The sequence below is a fragment of the Sciurus vulgaris genome (genome assembly GCF_902686455.1).
Source record: "Sciurus vulgaris genome assembly, chromosome: 1".
In the NCBI taxonomy this organism is placed as follows: domain Eukaryota; kingdom Metazoa; phylum Chordata; class Mammalia; order Rodentia; family Sciuridae; genus Sciurus; species Sciurus vulgaris.
The window spans coordinates 38672477-38686187 of NC_136461.1; the positions used below are offsets into that span (position 1 = coordinate 38672477).

At 34.9% G+C, this 13711-nt stretch overlaps 1 protein-coding gene across 4 annotated transcripts in view; it reads right to left on the reverse strand.

Moving 5' to 3' along the window:
• AGBL4 (AGBL carboxypeptidase 4) overlaps window positions 1-13711 on the reverse strand; it is a 1452665-nt gene that overhangs the window by 739374 nt on the left and 699580 nt on the right. For all 4 annotated transcript variants that reach the window (XM_079154653.1, XM_079154652.1, XM_079154651.1 and 1 more), the window contains one exon: window positions 1010-1104. In XM_079154653.1, the coding sequence (XP_079010779.1) occupies window positions 1010-1104 (95 nt within the window). The remainder of the gene's footprint in view (window positions 1-1009; window positions 1105-13711) is intronic.

The following is a 13711-nucleotide window of genomic DNA, read 5'->3' on the forward strand; positions in this document are numbered from 1 at the left end:
ACAATTCCTTGCATTTGTATAGTGTTTTACATAATACTATTAATAATAGATGACATTTATTGAGCACTTAGCAAGTACCAGGCACTTTACATATAAATTCTCATAAAGAATTCCATTTAGTTCAATGAGCATTCACTTAACACCTACTGTGTGGTATATGATTAATACTTGGCTTCTATCTTTAAAAACTCTTATTTTGTTGCACTCAATCAATGTATGTTGAATGAATAAATGAATGGATGAGTGTATGAATTGGCTGGAAAGGTAGAGTGAGGTAATATAAATGCCACAGGCCTCTTCCCTTACTATTCATGGTCTTGAGAAGGTACTTAATTTTCCCTAGTATCGTATTTCTTATCTGCAATACAGAAATATTTAAAATCTCCTTGCAAATGTGTGAAAGTCATAACAGCAAAAAGTAAAGCATCTGACAAAGAATGAGGTCTCAGTAACTAGAGTAGTTATTACTATGAATGTCATTATCATTATTAGCAGCAGCAGCACTCTTATTAAGCAATCCTAGCCAACCCCTCCCATCCTCACTATAGTGATGGAACAAATAGAACCTTAACATCCATGAGAAATACAACAGCTATATGTAAATATGACAAAAACCAAACAAAGTAAAAGAAATTTATTATAGTTCCTAGGTCACTATTCATTATCTATGCTTAGGCTAGGGAAAAAAAGAAGAGAACTAACTTTATGCTTCCAAAGATACCATGATAAAAGGCAAGCAGGACAATACTATTTACCAAATATCAAGCTATAACATTCCTCATCAAAGAATGTTGGTCAGGTTGGTCACTCCAAGCACAGGGCCATGCTCCCAACAGTCTCAAAGTATAGTACCTAGACAAAGCCCACTCAGAAACTCATCTTATTTGTATTAGTCAGTGACAATGAGGCTGACAATTTATCTATACAAAACTTATCTATACAAAAGATAAATTTGAGCCCTGAGTCAAATTCCTAACCAGAAAGAAATTCCATTCTGTGAGTCACTTACCATTTTGGTCTGCTGGTAGATTTCACCATAGGGGACATTCCATCTCTATAAAGACTCTTGGTTTTACTGAAGTTAACAATGTTGAAAATGACTCTCTAAAAAGAAAGAGAGAGAGAGAAAAAAAGTTTATCAAAAGGCTATACTATGCACATTGCCATTTCCTGATAATTAAGACAGAAAATAATAAAGAAGGTTAAAGGAAGTCATATGGATTAGTGGCCAACAGTGTAGTGAGGATAAATAGTGCTCATAGGATTGTAATGTTTTATGCCAGCTAAGCATATAAATTTAGAGATTATACTCTTTTAGTATTAATTAGTACAATTAACTTCCTATCAATTAGCTTTGGAAACCGGAAAGCTAGAAGTACCTAACTCATGGAGTTAAATAACTTAATGTATGTACAGGGTTTGGAATTTCATTTGGTAACATGAATGCTAAGTTTTAGCTATTCTTAAATTTGTCCTCTCTAGACTGACCTAGAATATGCATGGAAATGAACAATATTATCATGAGGGTAACAGTAATATTTTTAAGTTTAAGAAAACTAAAGATAATAATTAAGTACAAAATTATTACAATAAAAGTTTTCTCCAACTACCTTGAACCTTTGACTAGACCAAGAGATATATGTTCTCTTCTGTACCTCCTTTGTTATCCTCTGCTGTGGGCCAGGTTCCAGGGTTCAATCCTAATCTCTGCATGAAATTCTAAAGCCATTACTTCCCCTCTCTGGATCATACCTTTAAAACAGGGGAGTAGGGTATAGTTCTCAAAGTCCAAAGCCTTTCCAGATGGTAGTATATATAGAAGAAATCCGATTTTTGTTTTAATAAACTTTGTCATAAAATGGAAGGAAAGATTGTGATAGAAACAAAATATGGGATTGAAAGACACTTAAGGCCACTGAAGTACTCCAAAGGATAGATGAAAACTAGAGGTAGGCCAGTCAGAATAGATAGAAAAAAAGGGAAAGACTTAATACAAAGACAAAGCAATGGAAGCATCAAAATTTAGATATTATTTCATTTAATAATATATTATTTCATTTGATAATATGATTATGTATTGTGTGAAGTGCTAGGGGATTTCATATATATTTTAAATCTTAAATATTCTCCTGTAACTATAATTAATAAATGTTAACATCTTCACTTTGAAAACATGGAAACAAAGTTTCAGGTTACCTAACTTGCTCAAAGTCATGCAATTAATAAATGATAATATTGATATTTGAGTCCAGGGAATCAAAAGATAAGATATTCATAATTTTAATCCTTCAGTTGCTCACCAACATTCTAAAGTACCATAACTTTAACCCAGTCTATTTTTCTCTGTAAGGATAAAAAAAAATGATGGCAAATTTTAAGCCTTTACAATTTTATTTTGTTAAAACAAGAAAAACAACACCATTTCCTCTGGCCTCACATTTGGAATGATCATAAAATGCTTTGTTCCATGAAATAAGCTCTTAGGAATCATTTTTGTTTTCTTTTCTCCTCAGATACCCAGTCATTGATCCCAACTTCAGGCATTTCAATTTCAGACCTCCCTTCTGTCATTAAATTAAGGCATCAAGAATGTCCAAGGCTGGTCCATTATTAAAACCTATGCATGCTAGTTGTCAATTCAATTATTTCTCCCAAGATCTTGCTACTGTCTGATTTTGAAAAAAAAAAAAATAAAAAAATTAATATCAAAAAAGAACAAATGGCCTTTGAATTTTACAGGGCTTAATCCCCCTTTTTTCCTTTGAGATTCCAGTTGTCAAATATATTTTCAGTGAACCTGGCCGCCATACTGTACTTTCAGGATATAGATTATTGACAAATAGAGGGAGAAATCCAATAAAGAAATGATGTACATATGTGAAGTTGGAATAAAGAAATGGAAAATAAAGTAGAACATTGATTATTAACATCTTACTATGTCCCTAGAAAATTCCCCAGGTGTGTTAGGTATACTATATCATTTAGTTAGTCCATTCATACAAAGTTGTTTATCTTAGCTCAATTTTAGACAATTGATAAATTAAAACTAATAAAAGCTAAATGGCTTGCCCTACCCAAATCTCCAAACTATTAACTGGTAGAAGTAGGACTTAATTCTTAAGAATCCTTACCATAAAGATCATACTTCCTTTATGACATCACATTCAAAAACTAACACCATCCCTTACCATTCCCTTCCCATGCATTTTTATGTTTTCTAGTCATTGAGCAAGGTGGTGGGTACTGATAAGAATAAAAGGTATTTGGAAGTAGGCATTATAAGAAATCTCATTGTCATATTTTACATTTAATCATCACTTATTTACACAAAATGCACCACAATAAATTGTATCTATAAGGTAATGGTAATGACTACTACAACTACAATACTAAGTTTCTGAGCACTTACTATGTACCAAATTCTGAGTTAAGCTCTTTGTTCACATTATTTCAGTACTTTGTATATTAGAATGTCCTGTTTGTGGATTAGAATCACCTCCATAGCTTTTTAAAACTACAGATGCTTGGACAACACCCCAGAGACTCTCTCATCTGATGATTATCACATTCATTTTGAGAATATGTATGTATGTATGTATGTATGTGTGTTTGTGTGTATAAAATGAACTTTTTTTGATACAGTAACTATTTTTTACCTCTTATTTACAGATGAAGTTAAGAGATATAAAGTAAACTGAAATCATGTACAAATAAGTAGCAAGGTAGAATTTGAAACAACTTCATCGATGAAATTACTAGTCAGATAAACTAAGATTGAAACCCAGTTCCCCACAAGTTCCACAAGATTATACAAAATAATTTTTTGTGGATATTGATTATTTACATCCAAAATGGGTATGGCAACAGTGTCTTTAAAATAGTTGTTTTAAAAATATATGAGATTATGTAAGTAAATTACCTGACACATTGTTCCTAATTCAGAATAGGTGCTCAATATTTATTGAGCCCATTCCTTTGTCTTAAATAAAACCAGTTCTTTTCTTTTGCCTTCCTCATTATATTTAAGCATTAAGCCCAGCTTCCTGTCTTAGCATTATGGTGCCTTAGATCAATGTTCTTTAAATAATAATCTATGGCACACTGGTAAGCAAAGAGTGGGTTACAGTCCTCAAAGTAGCTGTGCGTGAGACCTGGAGCACTACCCATTCTGAACAAGGGTCATGGTGCTAGTGGAGGAGGACAAGTTCCATTCCAGCAGTAGGCCAAGGAGTAGTCCATTGTCAGTAAGAGTATGGTGAAGTATCAAATGCAGCCCCAGGCATTGGCCTTAATTCTCTGTGTTACCATATATCCAATACTTTTGTCCAATCACTAGTAAATTTCCCATTTACTCTTTTTTTTATTTATCTTTTAATTTTTTACAGACTGCATTTTGATTCATTGTATACAAATGGGGTACATCATTTTGTTTCTATGGTTGTACACAATGTAGATTCATACCATTCATGTAATCATACATGTACATAAGGTAATGATGTCTGTCTCATTCCACCATTTTTATACCCCCTCCCTCTCATTTCCTTCTACATAATCTAAAGTTCCCCCATTCTTCTCTCCCTCTCTACTTCCCCTACCCCCATTATATATCATTCTCCATTTATCAGGGCAAACATCTGGCCTTTCGTTTTTTGGCATTGACTTATTTCTCTTACCATGCTATTCTCCAATTCCATGCATTTATTTGCAAATGCCATAATTTTATTCTTCTTTAGGACTGAGTAATGATTGTGTATCTATACCACAGTTTCTTTATCCATTCATCAATTGAAGTGCAGCTAGGTTGGTTCCACAACCTAGCTATTGTGAATTGAGCTGCTAAACATTGATGTGGCTGTGTTACTATAGTATGCTGATTTTTAAGTCCTTTAGGTATAAACCAAAGAGTGGGATAACTGTATCAATAGGTGGGTCCATTCCAAGTTTTCTGAGGATTCTCCATGCTGCTTTCCAGAGTGGCGGCACCAATTTGCAACTCCACCAGCAATGTACAAGTGTGCCTTTTCCCCCACATCCACGCCAACATCTATTATTGTTTGTGTTCTTGATAATAGCCATTCTAATTGAAGTAAGATGAAATCATAGAGTTGTTTTAATTTGCATTTCTCTAATTACTAGAGATGTTGAACACTCTTTCATATATTTATTAATTGCCATACATTAATTTTCATATATTTATTAATTGTCTTCTTTTGTAAAGTGTCTGTCCAGTTCCTTGGCCCATTTATTGATTGAGCTCTTTGTATTTTTGGTGTACACTTTTGTAAGTCCTTTATAAATTTTGGAGATAAGTGCTCTATCTGAAGCACGTGTGGAAAAGATTTTCTCCCACTTCGTAGGCTCTCTCTTCACATTCTTGATTGTATCCTTTGCTGAGAAAAAGCTTTTTAGTTTGAGTCCATCCATTTATTGATTTTTGCTTTGATTTCTTGTGCTTTGGGAGTCTTGTTGAGGAAGTCTGATCCTAAGCCAACATGAAGATTTGGGCCTACTTTGTCTTCTATTAGGTACTGGGACTCTGGTCTAATTACTATGTCCTTGATCCATTTTGAGTTGAGTTTTGTGCAAGGTGAGAGACAGAGGTTTAATTTCATTTTCCTATCTACTCTTGCCAAAACTAGTTGCATGTATATTCCGCAATTTAGAACTTCATCATTACTTTTAAATATTTTACTATTTTAAAATATTTATCAAGTTTGGTTAGATTTGAAAATCATTTGATTTTTGTAAGAAATTTCAACATTGCAATTATGATTGAAAGGAAAGAAAGAAATGCTGGATGCTGCTTTAAATGTAATTTCAAATAGTTTAAATATTTAAATAATTTATTGTATGAATAGTTCTCATTGATGGGGACTATAATGGCTTTAAAGATATCATCATTGAAAAGCCTTTATCAGGAACAGCAAGTATCTATTTCAAGTAAAATCTCATATAAAATGATTATGGGAATAAAACCAAGTGCTTCAACTATAAATTTCAAGATTTTAAAATCTATTCCCTCTTGGAAGGGGAATGTTTACTCTGTGCTGTTTTGTATTGGATATACATAAGTTGCTTTTGATTTTTATAGGGGCTTGCAGCCAGGAGTTTTGCTTTGAGTTTCAGAGGACACTTTGGACTTAGGCTTTTTAGCAATCCTGGAAGTTTTAAGACTATAGAAACTCTTGGAGATGGACAATGTATTTTGCATTGTGAGCTAAGTATGAGAATGTAGGGGCCTGGAAATGAATGTTGTTTAGATCTGCATGTCACCCAAAAGGTCATGTGGTTAATACATGGTCCCAAACCAGCAAAGGTCAGAGGTAGAGCTTTTAGAAAATGATTGGGTCATGAGGGCTCCAGCTTTATCAGTGGATTAATCCATTAGATAACCGAATGGACTATTTGGTGGTGGGAACTTGTTGGAAGAAGTAGGTCACTGGGGTGTGCCCTGAAAGGGTTTTTATTCTCTTCTCCCCAACTTCTTCCCCTCTCTCTTTCTCTCTGCCTCCTTTCCAACATGAATTGAGCAGTCCTTCTACCATGATGTTTTGCCTCACCTTTTAAACCTAATGAAATAGAGCTGTACAACCATGGACTGAACGCTCTGAACCTCTGAGCCAAAATACTTCTTTTGTCCTATAAGTTGTTCCTTTCAGGTATTTTAGTCACAGTGACAAAAAGCTAACTAACACAATACCCATAGAAATTCTTTTAAAAGAAATAAACAGTAACATCATATTTAATTATGAAAACTGTAATGCATTTTTCCTAAATTTGGGAACAAGAAAAGAATCTTTTAGTATTATTGCAATTTCTAGTCAATCATGTACTAGAATTCTCTAGCCAATGCCATAAGGCAATATAAACAAATGCAAGGAAAAGGATCGTAAAGAATGAAACATTTTTACTATATACACAATCAGAATAATTAGGTATGCAGTGTGTCCTAAAAAGATCTGCAAACTATTAGAATTCATTGATACAAAATCAATATCAAACAATCATATCCAGTAATCCCATTGATTTGGAAGGCGAAGGCTGGAGGAACACAAGTTCAAAGTCAGTCTCAGCAACTCCGAGAGGCCTTAAGCAACTTAGCAAGATCCTGTTCTCAAAATAAAAAGGGGACGGTAAAGCACCCCTGAATTTGATCCCTAGTACCAAAAAAAAAATTTCCTGAACTAATTGCAATAAGAAAATAAAAATGTAAAGGCATTTGATATTTATTTTAGTTTCAAAAATATCACATATCTACATAGAAATTTAACATAAAGTACAAGACCTCTAACCACAAAACTGTAAAAATTAAGGCAAATCAAAGATTATTAAACAAGTGGAAGTGTCTAGAATATATCATATATTAAAGACTAGTTATTGGAATCAATGTAATTCACCAAAATCCAGCAGGGAGTGTGAGAATGGGTATGTGTGTGTATAAAAATTGAAGACCCTAGGGAGGAAGGAATGGAGGAACTACTAGGAATGAATTGTACCAAATTATGCTATCTATGTGGGAATATGCCACAATGAATTATACACATAAACTATAATGAACTAATTAAAATAACAATAGCAATAATAGAAGGAAGATCAACTGAGTAGAGCAAGTACATGGGGTAAGGAGAAGAAGAGGGAAACAGGAAGTACTAGAAAATGAGATTAATCAAATTATGTACAAGTACAAATATGGCATAATGAACTCACTATTATGTATAATCATAATGTACCAGTGAAAAACTTTTAAATAAAAAGAACTGAAAACAAAAACAATTTTCCATCTCTCACAAAGTCAAAATGTAGTATATTCGATTATTTCTCATATCTACTTCTAATTATATTACCAAAAGAAATCATAGACTGCTAATACTAACATTTTGTAAAAGCAAGTACCAAAAAATACCAACACAAAAAAAAATTTGAAAAATTGAAAAGCCTATTATAACATTTTTATGGGAATGCAGAAAGCAAAAAATTACAAATACAGACTTACAAAATAAGAAAACTTACCGTCAAATTATAGCAATTAAAATAACATGAATTTTATTGCTACTGATCTATAGAGATAGAATAGTGGATCAAAACAGAGACCCTAGGAATAAACTTAATGTATACCAGAAATGGTATTGCAGGTCAGGTATTGAAATATCAATGAATGATGCTGGGTCAATGGGTTACTCATACAGAAAAAAAAAAAAAGAAAAGAAAGAAAGAAAAAGAAAAAGAAAAAACAGATTAGAGCCTTACATCACACCAAATACAAAAATAAATTCCAATGGATTAAGTAATAAAATGTACAAAGTAAAATACAGAAGTTTTTATTGACTCTGAGTAAGGTCTTCATAAAAGCATCAGAAGCATAATCATGATGGAAAAGATACATTTGATCACATTACAAAATTATTATTATACCAAAAGATAACATAAAGAAATGAAAATAAAACCAATGATTGAAGAAATGTGATAAGGATTAACACTTGAAAGAGTTATAAAGAATTCCTATAAATCACAAATAAAGATCAATAATCCAACAGAAAATAGGACCAAAATATAAACAGATAAGTTACAGAAGAAATGGAAAGGTCTAAAAATATGCAAAAGGATGATTACCTCATTAGCAATTGAGAATTTTTTTAAAATTTCATTTTCAAAAAATGAAATTCCTTTATTACCCATCAAATCAGTCGACATTAGTAAATCTGAAAAAATAAAATGCTGGGGCACAGCTGCCCCTGAGGCCACTGCTGCAGGTGCCCACAGTTCTTTTTTCCGGGAACTGCTGCTGCTGTTGATGCTGTTGCAGTTGCTATCACCCAGAGGTCTACTGCCCTTGATGCTGCTTCGGATGCCCAGCTGCCATCTACACTGCTTCCACTGCTGCTGCTATTGCCAACACCACTGCTACCAAAACTCTTGCCACTCCCTGGAGGTCACCTGGAGGTCTTCTCGCTGGTGCAGATGAAGGTGCAGTCACAGCTGCCACTGCCACCACCGCTGCTGCTGATTCACTGCCTGCTGCCGCTGATCCCCACTATTACCACCTCCACCACTGCCCAGAGGTCCACTGCCAGGAAGACTCCAGGCTTTGTTGCATGCAGCCACATCCATTTTGAGACATTGGCCAGAGCCTGGGGATAGAGCTTTGGGGTGCCGGTGGGATTGCTGCCTCTGCCATCTTGTGGTTCTGCTGCCCCCGTCTGCGAACACTGACCAGGACCTGGAGGTACAGTGTTGGGGTGCTTATGGGTTTGGCTGCACCTGGGGCCTTCCTTCTGGGAGTGCAGGTTGCCACCAGCTAGCTACTGTCTCTCAGGTTTGTTTATCCCTGGTGGTCTCTCTCCAAATTCCAGTGGCAGTGAGATCTTGGGATTGAAATGTGGCTGAATCCAGGACATCTGAGGTCCAGATTGGTGAGATAGTGACTGGACTTCTCAGGGCCTGTCTGGACCATGCAGACTTGTGAGAAGTAAGAAACAGGGCTGAGAAGCTCTTGGAAGCTGACAGAAACAGTTGTTTAGTTTTCCACCAAGATTTATTTTATATTTATTTTTTCTTCTCTGACATCTCTCTCCATATTTGGAGCAGGGTGTTTTTTTGTATATTAGTTTGTTGAAGACAGTGATATATGCAGGTGTTTTGCAGTTCTGCTATATAATCTTACATTTTTAACTTTTTTTAAATTTTAATTTATTTTTATTGTGAACAAATGGGATACATGTTGTTTCTGATTATACATGGAGTAACAGCATACCATTTGCGTAGTCATACATTTACATAGGGTAATGATGTTTGATTCATTCTGTTATTTCTTCCTTCCCCCACACACCTCCCACCCCTCTTTTCCCTCTATACAGTCCCTCCTTCCTCCATTCTTGCCCCCTCCCACCACCCATTATGTGTCATCATCAGCTTATCAGTGAGATCATTCATCTTTTGGATTTTTGAGATTGGCTTATCTCACTTGGCATGATATTCTGCAATTTCATCCATTTGCCTGCAAATGCCATAATTTTATTATTATTTACAGCTCAGTAATATTCCATTATATATATATACCACAGTTTCTTTATCCATTCATCAATTGGACGACATCTAGGTTGGTTGCACAGTCTGGCTATTGTGAATTAAGCAGCTAAGAATATTGATGTGGCTTGTATCTCTGTAGTATGCTGATTTTAAGTCCTTTGGGTATAGGCCAAGGAGTGGGATATCTGGGTCAAATGGTGGGTCCATTCCAAGTTTTCTAAGGAATCTCCACACTGCTTTCCAGAGTGTCTGCACTAATTTGCAGCCCCAACAGCAATGTATGAGTGTACCTTTTTCCCTACATCCTCTTCAAAACCTATTGTTGCTTGTATTCTTAATAATCGCCATTCTAATTAGAGTGAGAAGGAATCTTAGTGTAGTTTTGATTTGCATTTCTCTTATTACTAAAGATGGTGAAAATTTTTTGATATGTTTGTTGGTTGCTTGTAGATCTTCTTCTGTGAAGCGTCTGTTCATATCCTTAGCCCATTTGTTGATTGGGTTATTTGTATCCTTAGTGTAGAGTTTTTTTAGTTCTTTATATATTCTGGAAATTAGTGCTCTATCTGAAGTACGAGTGGCAAAAATATTCTCCCACTCTGTAGGCTCTCTCTTCGCATTGCTGATAGTTTCCTTTGCTGAGAGAAACCTTTTTAGTTTGAATCTATCCCAGTTATTGATTCTTGCTTTTATTTCTTGTGCTATGGGAGTCCTGTTAAGGAAGTCTGATCCTAAGCCAACAAGGTGAAGATTTGGACCTACTTTTTCTTCTATAAGATGCAAGGTCTCTGGTCTGATTTCGAGGTCCTTGATCCATTGTGAGTTGATTTTTGTGCTGGGTAAGAGATAGGGGTTTAGTTTCATTCTGCTGCATATGGATTTCCAGTTTTCCCAGCACCATTTGTTGAATAGGCTGTCTTTTCTCCATTGCATATTTTTGACCCCTTTGTCAAGAATGAGAAAATTGTATTTATTTGGGTTTGTGTCCATGTCCTCTATTCTATACCATTGATCTACCTGTCTATTTTGGTGCCAATACCATGCCATTTTTGTTACTATTGCCTTGCAGTATAGTTGAAGTTCTGGTATTGCAATACCCTCTGCTTCATTATTCCTGCTAAGGATTGTTTTAGCTATTCTGGGTTTCTTATTCTTCCAGATGAATTTCATGATTGCTTGCTCTATTTCTGAAAAGTACATCATTGGGATTTTAATTGGAATTGCATTGAATCTGTATAGCCCTTTTGGTAGTATGGCCATTTTGACAATATTAATTCTGCCTATCCAGGAATATGAGAGATCTTTCCATCTTCTAAGGTCTTCCTAAATGTCTTTCTTCAGTGTTTTGTAGTTTTCATTGAGAGATCTTTTATCTCTTTGGTTAGATTGATGCCCAAGTATTTTTTTTTTTTTGAGGCTATTGCAAATGGAGTTGTTTTCCTCATTTCCCTTTCAGCTGTTTCATCGCTTGCGTATAAAAATGCTGTAGATTTATGCGTGTTGATTTTATAGCCTGCTATTTTGCTGAATTCATTGATGAGGTCTAGAAGTTTTCTGGAGGAGGTTTTTGGACCTCTAAATATAGAATCATGTCATCAGCAAATAGTGACAGCTTAAGTTCCTCTTTTCCTATTCATATCCCTTTAATTTCTTTAGTCTCCCTAATTGCTCTGCCTAGAGTTTTGAAGACAGTGTTGAATAGAAGTGGTGAAAGAGTACACCCCTGTCTTTTTCCCATTTTTAAAGGGAATGGTTTCAGTTTTTCTCCATTAAGAATGATGTTGGCCATGGGCTTAGCATAAGTAGCCTTTACAATGTTCAGGTATGTTCTTACTATCCCTATTTTTTCTAGTGTTTTGAGCATGAAGGGGTGTTGTATTTTGTTGAATACTTTTTCTGTGTCAATTGAAATAACCGTATGATTCTTATCCTTAAGTCTATTGATATGATGGATTACGTTTATTGATTTACGAATGTTGAACCATCCTTGCATTCCAGGGATGAACCCCACTTGATCGTGGTGCACAATTTTCTTAATATGCTTTTGGATATGGCTTGCCAATATTTTGTTAAGGATCTTTACATCTATATTCATCAAGGATATTGGTCTAAAATTTTCTTTCCTTGATGTGTCTTTGTATGGTTTGTGTATGAGGGTGATATTACCTTCATGGAATGAGTTTGGTAGGGTACCCTCCTTTTCTATTTCCTGGAATACTTTGAGAAGTATTGGAATGAGTTCTTCTTTGAAGGTCTTATAGAACTCGGCTGAGAATCCGTCTGGTCCTGGGCTTTTCTTGGATGGTAGATTTTTAATGGCTTCTTCTATTTCATTGTTTGATATTGATCTGTTTAAATTGTGTATGTCCTCCTGGTTCAGTTTGGGAGGAGCACATGTCTCTAGAAATTTGTCAATGTCTTCAGTAGTTTCTATTTTGTTGGAATACAGATTTTCAAAGTAGCTTCTCATTATGTTCTGTATCTCAATGGTGTCTGTCGTGATATTTCCTTTTTCATCACGAATTTTAGTAATTTGAGTTTTCTCTCTCCTTCTCTTTGTTAGTGTGGCTAAGGGTTTGTCTATTTTGTTTCTTCAAGAACCAACTTTTTGTTTTGTCAATTTTTTTAATTGTTTCTTTTGTTTCAATTTCATTGATTTCAGCTCTGATTTTAATTATTTCCTGTCTTCTACTACTTTTGCTGTTATTCTGTTCTTCTTTTTCTAGGGCTTTGAGCTGTAATGTTAGGTCATTTAGTTGTTGACTTTTCATTCTTTTCTGGAATGTGCTCCATGCAATGAGTTTACCACTTTCATAGTGTCCCAGAGATTTTGATATGTTGTATCAACATTCTCATTGACTTCTAAGAATTTTTTATCTCCTCCTTGATGTTTTCTGTTATCCATGTTTCATTCAATAGCATATTATTTAGTCTCCAGGTGTTGGGGTAATTTCTGTTTTTTATTTTGTCATTGATTTCTATTCTCAGTCCATTATGATCTGTTAGAACATAAGGCAGTATCTCTATTTTTTTGCATTTCCTAAGGGCTGCTTTGTGGCATAACATATGGTCTATTTTCAAGAAGGTTCCATGTGCTGCTGAGAAGAAAGTGAATACACTCGTTGATGGATGGAAGTCTAGGTTGTTCATTGTGTTATTGAGTTCAATGATTTCTTTGTTCGATTTTTGTTTGGAAGATCTATCTAGTGGTGACAGCGGTGTGTTAAAGTCACCCAGAATTATTATGTTGTGGTCTATGTGATTCCTGAAATTGAGAAGGATTTGTTTGATGTTCAGGGATGCACCATTGTTTGGGGCATAAGTATATGCTATCGTTATGTCTTCGTGATTTATTGTTCCCTTAAGCAGTATGAAATGTCCTTCTTTATCCTTTCTGACTAACTTTGGCTTGAAGTCCACTTTATCTGATATAAGGATGGAAACCCCCACTTTTTTACTGAGTCCATGTGCGTGGTAGGTTTTTCCCATCCTTTCACCTTTGGTCTGTGGATGTCTTTTTCTATGAGATGAGTCTCTTGCAGGCAGCATATTGTTGGGTCTCTCTTTTTCATCCATTCTCTCAGTCTATGTCTTTTGATTGATGAGTTTAGACTATTAACGTTCAGGGTTATTATTGAGATATGATTTGTATTCCCAGTCACTTGGCTTATTTTTGGTTTATTAA